The sequence below is a fragment of the Halyomorpha halys genome, unplaced genomic scaffold (genome assembly GCF_000696795.3).
Source record: "Halyomorpha halys isolate HHAL.00 unplaced genomic scaffold, Hhal_1.1 Scaffold159.1, whole genome shotgun sequence".
Classification (NCBI taxonomy): Eukaryota; Metazoa; Arthropoda; class Insecta; order Hemiptera; family Pentatomidae; genus Halyomorpha; species Halyomorpha halys.
The window spans coordinates 547,438-557,249 of NW_027109188.1; the positions used below are offsets into that span (position 1 = coordinate 547,438).

Genomic DNA, 9,812 nt, shown 5'->3' on the forward strand with positions numbered 1-9,812 from the left:
GGGCGGACTTCTTCGACTCATCCTCTAAGTGGACAAGGCGGGCGGACGTACGTCCTTTTGTCGATCTACTTCCACCACAATATCCTCTCAGAACAACCACAACCGGGGCCCCACTAATCACCGGTGAAATAAGACTTTTTTATCTCTTTTGTTTAATTAATTTAGTTTTGTAATAGTTTTAAGCTTAATTTTTTTTCTAGTTGTATATTTTGTGTTCCTTTTTATTATGTTTACTTATTTAAAAATACAAAAATAACAAAATTCGACCATTTCTTTTCTTTTCCGGTTGAGCTAGTAAAGGTTCCTTTTGAACCCCTGTCCGCCGTAACACCAGTTTTCGATTTTATAATAACATTAGGAAATATTACAAAAAAAATTGTCAACTACTTCCATATGTCGGTTAATTCATTTGATGAACTGTTAATTAATTCCGAAATCTAATCCTGGACGCTGCCGCACCCGATAACTACGTTTCCTTGTGATATATGCTACATATGTACACGATTTTAAAAATCTCAAGTTCAATAGCAATGGTACTTAGTTCAAACTTAATTTTTTTCAGAGTTTTGTACTTAGAATGGATTCTACGCAACAATAGATAGCAGCGTATATATGATGATGTGATTTCTGCCTTTATTATAGCACAATGTAAGCTATTTCATGCTATGGTATTTTAGAGACTCCCTTTACTTGGTTTTGTGAATCTTTAAATTCTCTTCTAATATTTTTTTTTTTTTTTTTGTAATTATTATTTTCACAACACTAATAAATATAATTATAATATAATTCAGGTTATAGCATTGCGGCAAATAAGATGGGCCTGTAAGGTTGTGGGGCTCAGTAACGACCGAATCCCTTAAATGGTAATAAACATTAAACCATATGTGGGCAATCCTCGGCCGCTGTAAGATTTGATCCAGCCCATGAGACATTTTGAAAAACCGAATTTAGAAAAATATTACACTACTTATTCATACTCAGAGAATCAAGTTAGCGAGTAAGCTGAGTGGCAGCGATCATCAAAGAGTTAATCACTGGCGGCGCAACAAAAGATTGTTGCATCTCAATTGTCCTACACTAGACGATTCTAGATCATTCCTTCATTTTGTCTTTATAAGCGGGTGGATGGCCCCAACTTTAGTTCAGTTCTATTTGAGCTACCGAGGATATAACTTCGACAAGCGATATTCTAGCGAACTGCTAGTGGTGTAAATTTGCTTTGTGACTTTGTCTGCATCTTGAGTGCTTAGTAAATATATTTTGTTATTAGGTCTATCGAACGAAAAGTAAACGAAAATGATGTCTGATAGAAAGAAACAAAAAGTAGATGCAGAAGATCGTCAGTTTCAAGAAAAATGGACTGAAGAATTCTTTTTTACCTTGCACAATGGTAAGCCTATTTGTTTGTTGTGTAATGAATCCATTTCATTGATGAAAGAATTCAATAGAATTCTTTAATTCTCAAATAAGCATCATATTCTGCACTCACTGACAGGACAAATAAGAAAACACTAAATCCAGATATATAGCAAATTTATAGCAAAAAACAGCAGCAAATGTTTCATAAACAAAGAACTCAACATGATAATGTTGTGAAAGCTAGTTTTATAGTTAGCTCAAAATTGGCGAAGTCATTAAAACTATTTGCCGAAGGAGAATTTATCAAAGAGTGTATGTTAGAAGTTCGCAGTGTTTTGTTTCCTGAAAAGAAAAATGAATTTGGAAAAATTAGTATGTCAAGACGAACTGTTTTCCGACGTATAGAAATGATGACGAATGATATAAAATCAACATTGACTGACCGTATGGCTGGTTTTGAATAATTTTCCATAGCATTAGGCGAGAGCACCGATTCGTCCGAAACAGCTCAACTGGCTGTATTATTATTTATAGTGTTAATGAAGAGTTCACTGCTATTGAGGAATTGATTGCTTTACAGCCGATAAAAGGAACCTACTACAGGAGAGGACATTTTTAATGAAGTTCAAAAAGTATTCTCAAGTTTTGACTTGCCATGGTCAAAATTAGTTGGTGTATGCACAGATGGTGCACCTTCTGTGGCCGGCTTATGTGAAGGGTTCATCGGAATTTTTAATGAAAAAGCAACTGAAATCAATGTGTAAAAAGATGATTTGATAGTCCTTCATTGTATAATCCACCAACAAAACTTGTGTTCTAAGTCCATTCGACTCCAGGATGTTATGAATGTGGTAGTAAAAAACATCAATTTTATTCGATCCCGAGGGCTTAACCATCGTCAGTTCAAGGCGTTTTTGGATGAAATAAGCCGAATATGGCGACGTAACATATTATTGTCAAATCAGATGGCTAAGCAAAGGGAAAATGCTGAAACGTTTGTTTGTTCGTTGTTTGTTTATTGCTGCTTAAAGGCGTAAAACCCTCTGGTCATCAACGCCTATGGGATGATAAAAGTAAAAAAATAAAATAAAAAATAGAAAAATAATTTAAAAAAAAAAATAAAATAAATAAAAAACATAAAAATCGAAGAGGAGTTATAATTTATAAAGAAGGCGATGTGCTTTTAAAAATTCAAATACTCGTGTAATTTTAGCTTCCTCATCTGCGAGAGTTTCAGATAAATTTGGGGTTAGTCCTATCCTGTTTATTGTTGGCAAATAGTGAGTACACTCTTTGAAAATATGAAAATGTATAATAAGAAAATGCTGAAACGGTTTAACGAGGTTAGAAATGAGACAGCAAATTTTATGCAAATAAAAGATAAACCACTATCTGAATTGAGTGACCCAAAATGGATATGTGACTTAGCATTTCTGGTCAACCATACAGGCTGTTTGAATTGCTTAAATTAGAAACGTCTAAAACAAGGACAGTGAGTAAATGATTTGTACAGCCATTGAAAAGCGTTTCAGAACAAAATCCGCTTGTGGGAGGTACAGAGGCAGTTTGGTTACAGTTATCATTTCACCACAGTCTCTTCTTATGGAAATATTACTTTTGCTCAATATGCTGAAGAACTCAAGTTACTCCTGCAGGATTTTGGAACAGATTCAGCGATTTCAAAAACATGGAAGACTGTTTCAATTTATTTGCTGCTCCAACATAAAGTAATGTACAAAATGCTTCAATACACTTGCAAATAGAGTTGATCGAGATTCAAGAAAACGGTAAATCATTTCCCAATGGTTTTAATTTAAATGCCAAATTTCCGATAGAGCTTATGTGACTGGCCATGTCTATCCCAGTCTTTTTTTTATTTTATTTTTTTTATTATTTATTTATTGTAATTTACAACTGTACAAAATAATACAACAGGTAAATATGTAGTATGTTTCATATACACTTGAAAATCTTGGGAAGGAACCACCCATTGGTGGTACTTCAAACATTAATTTAAACTAGACGGTGCCGTGGCCATCTTCTTTTCAGACGCCTCGAAGGATTATCAGGGATTGTTAAGGATGAAAGATTAAGAATTAATGGGTTAGGATAGTTAAGGAGTTTGGAATAGAAAGACGCATATCTGTTTTGGGTCAAATCTGCAACGAATGGGATGTTAAGGTCTTTTTGAATAAGTTTATTTGTGACGTAATAAGGAGCATCAAGGATTTTACGTAGGATTTTGGATTTTAACGATTGGATGCGGGAAGAATTTGATGGTTTGGTGGAGCCCCAGAACTCAATTCCATATGTCCAAATTGGTCTGATTATTGTAGTGTATACTAATTTTTTGTAGTGAATGGGAAGTTTAGATCGTTTGTCAAGTAAGTGTTGTAGCAATCGGAATCTACGAGCAGTTTCTTGTCGTTTCAAATCCCAGTCTTAAATTTAAAATCAATTAATTCTTGCAAAAGTTCCAACTTTTGCGGATAAACATCTCTCTCATAGATGTCGCATATTTTAGAATACATTTAACTTGCTGTAGTATAAGTCAAAATATGAGTTAATGCTCTCTGATTCACTGTTCAAAATCTTTAGAAATAATCTCAAACAACCATTAGGCTTTTAAGAAGATGGTTATCTTGAATTTTCACATTTGGAAGTTCTCAGGTCTTGTCAGCGGCTCGATCTGATTTATTACATTAAACCTGTTGAGATCCATTTTACGATTTTACTATTAAACTACTAACGAACTTTAACTGTTTCTACTTCACGAAGTATTTGAACACAGACAAACTCTACCGAACTGTTTTTACTGTCTCGCTACAAATTTTAACTAAATTTAACCTGTTGTAAGCGTAGGGTGGTGGGCACAAATAAAATGTTTTACTGTTCTTACTGTTTTATTAGTTATGGTTAGATAAAATAAAACGTTCTTAATGTAGTGAGAACTAACAACATAAGACACACAAAACAAATCATAGGTCTATGAATTGCTTCAAGACTGATATGGTACATTCGGGTTTGCACGGGGGTCATTGGGTAGATGTATAGTATATAGTTGGGTAAACGTATAGTATATAGTTGGGTAGATATATAGTATATAGTTGGGTAGATGTATAGTATATAGTTGGGTAGATATATAGTACATAGTTGGGTAGATGTATATGCAGATTGGTAGTATCGGCATCGAACCTTTGAGTTTACTAGGCTTTTATTATTATTAGTATGAATTAGTGGATGTTCTTATTTAATCTAGTTAGTTATTTTTTATATAAGGAGCCTCATTCAAAAATCTAATTTAATGAACAAAATGAAAAATAATTTATTTATTAATTAAATGTTTCAAACTACATGGTATACATAATTGTTTTTGGCAATCTTGTTATTTTTCTATCTTGAAGTTTAAATTGAACTTTACAAAATTCTGTTTCGATAAAAATAAATTAAAAAATATTTATATAAGCAATTTACAATTCTTGGTGCGCCGGCACTATTGATTCTATATTTTCTTTCAAGTTCAAAGAGTCCCAAAACTTCTCCTCTGCCAGCTCCTCAACCATCATTGGAACGAGTTGGTCTGGACCCTGGTAGTCTGTGAAGGTGATCTTCGGGAGGTTTTGGTTCACTTTCTGGGCATCTAGAGTTCTGTAAACATATTTTGTTATGTAAGCAGTTTTTAAAATTAAATTTGTAAAGCTATTAGCAGAATATTTAAAAACAAATCCTTTGAAATATCTTAAAATATGATATGTAATCCTTAATAAATCTTAAAAATACCAGAATTTTATTATATTACTTTGTATAACACACTGTATTGCGATATTTCAGAAAAGTATTATAATACCCATGTATATAAATACAGACTAGAGGTGATGAATTAGTCAGTTATGTAAACAGATGTAATGTTAAGATAATAGTAAAGGAACAAGAAACAAATTCTTGTAAAAATGATATTTCAACCTCTTAAGAAGAAAAGGAAAAGACTAAAGATGAAGGAATATATTGAAAACAAGATGAAGTTTCTAGACAAGAAGAAGAAATGTAAGATAATAAAGAACAAATTGTTACAACTGACAATGAAGTTTTTCAAGTATGATTAAGCAAATTCGACATAAAAGATGAGATATTTTATTTTATTTGTCAACATTTAAATGAAAATAAAAATATTGACTAAGTGGTTTAATTTTTACTCCCTATATTTTTGTTCCTATGAATTACTTCCAAAGTACAGAGATAATCTATATTTGTGCTAATACAGTATTCCTTAAATTCACTGTTGGCCTATTCTCACCCCATTTGGCATAATCTAACCTTAATTTACTGTACTTCTGTAGAAACATAAGTCATTATATACTGTTGATGTGAGATGTGCTCTGTCTGGTCGATCTTATCCCTTTCCTTCCTTGTGATTCCTGAATTACTATTGAATAGTTCATTATGTACTAGCATTTAATAGAATTAAGCCCTTTTTTTTTTTTTTTATATTCTTCCAATACTGTCAAATTTTTATTCGGAAGTTAGGGAAGCTTTTTTAATGCAGAAAATGTCTAATAATATTCACTAGCATTTTAGATTTAAAACATCAAGAAACAACTTTATTTCTGTGTATGTAGTTAAATTTCTGCTGTAGTATAATTGATTGACCCGTTTATCAGATTTATATGAAATTTTCAGAACTTGCACATGTTTGTATCTAGTTTGGATCTTAAAAAAATATCGATCTATATTTTTCCTAAAATATAGATATCTTCATTAAAGTTTGACTCTGGGACTGATATTTAAAAAAAAAAAAAAGTGCAGTTTCAGTGGCGGAAAATTTAAAATATTCCTGTTTTAAAATGTAACATTTCTAATTCATATAAGACATTTATAAATCAGTCAAATGACTTAAATATTTGTAATATCTTTTCCAATATCGATATTGGATTCGGTAACTATATACAGTGGAATAAATTCCAATATCGATTGCAATATAGATATAAGTATAAGGTACCTCTCAAGTTTGACTAACAATGGAAAATTCGCGCTTGGACAAGCGTATAGATGGATTGGCTAGTACAAGTTGGCCTGAATTTGCGACCCGTTGAGTTTTCTGGCACAAATCAAAGGGTACTTGTGCTACATCCACAAGTTTGTTTTATGTTTGCATTGTTCCAGAATTGCCAATAGATGAATATTTATGATTTCTGTGTTTAATTGATTAAAGAATTCCCAAAAAATTCGGTGTAAATACATTGTTTCAAGTCTTGTTAATTAATTTTAGTAGTTAATTTTTGATTTAACATAGCATAGATATGTATTTATGAAAACATTATAGATCTAGGTAATTAAATTTAAAAGTGATAGGTTTTGTAGTACCACTACTATGAATTTTTATCATCTACCAACCTACAGCGCTGATATTTAAGTTTCCTTTGATTTCACCTATCCTTATTTTTTTCCTTTCTATAATGAAAATAGAGTAAATGAAATATAATGGCTTAAAAAAATCGAAAGAACAAAACATGCGAACAAAACAGTGGACACAATATTTGTTGCTTCCTGCGCTTAACAAACATTTGTACAAGCCTTGGATTTGTGGCATATTGCAAACGTCAGATTCTAAAATCGATATGAGTATCGATTTTTCACCTATGATCAAATATCGAGCCCAGATATTTTTTGTCGATTTATGGAATTACTACTTTGATATATTTGTAAACTATTATTATGGTATATACCTTTTTTTTTTTTTACATTTACCTCCCAAGTATCTAATTGGCTTCGTATTGCTTTCATCTAATAATTATAAAGAAGCAACAAGTGAGTACTTATATGCTGAATTTCCTGTTGGCCTATTCTCACCCCATTTGGCACAATTTCGCCTCAAATACGGTACTTCTGTATAAATATAAATCAGCACTATTGTGCTCTATCTGGTGGATCTCATCCCTTTCCGTCCCGATGATGGCAGAATTGCCATTGGATAGTTAGTTATTTACTGATATTTAATAAACTTGAGAATCTTCGAATAATATTCTTTGTATATTTTATTAAAAGACAAACTATATTACCCGTTTGCTGCAAAGGAGATCCATTGGTCGATTAGTTGTTTCGATACCTGCTGGTCTGCTTCGGTCTCTTGTGTGTTCATTCCTTTCATTGACAATATATAGAGGAAGCTATCCCCATGAGCAACTCCTTCAACAAAAACTTTTTGATTAAATGAAATAAAAAATAAGATAAAATCAAGTAGAAAAGAACCCATAAATAGATAAATCAAGTCCTGAGAAATCACTATGCCAGAAGTGATATACTGTTATCAAATAAACAAAACTTATTTATTTTTGTCGACGTTGGGACCTGTATTTCAGGTCTCCAACAGGGCTAAAAAAAAAAAAAACGAGATAACAACCTTAATTCGGAGAAATATAGATATAAAAAAATATTAAGTAATAAATAAACTGGAAATATAACAATAAATTATTGTAGATAATAGTTGATTGATAATAATAGAAAATAAAATATAATATTTTAGAGGTAAGAACTATACAAAATTAATGATAAAAAAATAATAAAAACAGACAATGTTCTGCTATGTATCGAGGAATTAGCCATGATTTCAACAATATGTCGTTTATTAAGGTGTTTCGTCATCTGCCCCTGATCAGGGTATCCTTCGGGGAAGCTTTTAGCATCCTCGGATATGGAAACATCTGTATTAAGTTTGTCATATTACCAGAGCCCCCTGAGAAAATTAGATTGACTAACCTTTAAGAATCGAAGCAGAAAATAGGTTAGGACGAGGGACCAGAATCAAATTAACCAGGCAGATCCTTCCTGGACTAGTCAAACTTTTTGTTACACATCCTCGGCCCTGAGGAGGGGGACGCCTGCCTCGGGAGTCTTCGGACATTGATAGCCCATCGGAGAAGAGATTTAAAAATAAGGTAACGCCCCAAAAGAGAAGTGGGAAAAAAATACAGAGAGGGAATTTACAAGAGAAGAGGAGAACACTCTACAGGAAGGGCTAGACGGAGGAGCAACTCAACAGGAAGCCTGAGACGAGTGAGGACAGTCAGGAGGCAGACGAAGGCCAGGAGTCCTGGACATCCCTGATGAAACAGAAGACACCCACGGCACTACATCCGACGGCATCAGCAGCTATAAGTATAAATTAACTAATAAGTAATCATGTAATAATTTATATTTTATGGCAACCTTTATCTGAATCATTTTAATCATAATAACAAATTGTAAATAAATACTTACGTTTCTTTATATAGTTTATATACTGTTATATATCCCAATATACCACTCTTTATTATCCTATATAATCAATGGTAAGAACATTTTATGAATATAAAGGTATTTAATTGGTAAACTGGTAAACACACAAACAGCCTTTGGAAAGGAATCCAATTATAATAATAGTTTTTAGGACTCAATTTATAATCAATTAATTAATTTATTTTTGGATAATTGGCTTCAGCGATTATCCTGGCATCCCAAGTAAATCAGCTACTAGTACATAGCAGTATATAAAACAAAACAAAAAAAATGAAGAAGAAAGTAGAGATTAAATAAACGTCTTGAAAGAATAAATATAAATAATAACAATAATAATGATATTAAATGACAATAAATGAGCTAATAACAAATCAGGAATCTGTCCAAAGGGAAAGGTTGAACAGAAGGTGACAATTCGACAATTGGTAGGTGGTCCTGATTTATTATTTCCTCATTTACATATAAATATGTAATTTCTTATCACTTTAGTTTTACATAATATTTATCCTATCTCAAATTACCTTTTTTTGTATCTTTTTAGTCCTGATAAAACCCTGCAAAGTGGGGCGAAACGTCGGACCTTAAATAGTTATAAACTATTTGGGTTTTTTTTTACCGCATTACCCTTTAACCGCATTAACCCTGACCATTTTCTTATATTTAAGTTTTACGGTCAACTATATATATAAGAAATAAAAATGTGTGAATAGGTGGTAGTTTGAAATAAAAATCGGATTTGCCAAACGTTTTCATCATTTTGAACAAGTTCCTTGAAAATGCATACAAGATAATTCTAAATGTCCTATAAACCTAAGTTTATACTATGGCGTCTGGCTTTTGCGTCCAGAAAATGTGGACGTCTGACGTTAACAAAACGTTGGGTTTTTGTGCTTATGAAGACGCGGTAGCATTTTTGAACCCCCTCTCCAGTTGTTGCCGCCAACATATGGTCCACAAATCAATTATTGAAACATGTGATTTTTATTAAGTCAAAAAACAAAACAACTACTCTCTGTTGTTTTTTAAACTGTAAATAGAAAGACAACTGCTTAACGTCTCACTGCATACACATATCTTCTCCTTTATCTCCTCACTACGCACTCGTAGTTGCCAGCATTCTGGCCATCTTCGCCAGCTAAATCATCTTGGCCACGGCGGGCGGACTTCTTCGACTCATCCTC

The 9,812-nt window shown here is 32.4% G+C and overlaps 1 protein-coding gene across 1 annotated transcript in view; it reads right to left on the bottom strand.

Moving 5' to 3' along the window:
• Positions 1–4,659: 4,659 nt before the first annotated feature.
• LOC106678777 (esterase FE4) overlaps positions 4,660–9,812 on the bottom strand; it is a 31,595-nt gene continuing 26,442 nt past the window's right edge. The window contains exons 10-11 of the mRNA XM_067047380.1: positions 7,416–7,542; positions 4,660–5,007 (exon numbers count right to left, since the gene is read on the bottom strand). Coding sequence (XP_066903481.1) covers positions 4,830–5,007; positions 7,416–7,542 — 305 coding nt within the window. The 3' untranslated portion in view covers positions 4,660–4,829. The remainder of the gene's footprint in view (positions 5,008–7,415; positions 7,543–9,812) is intronic.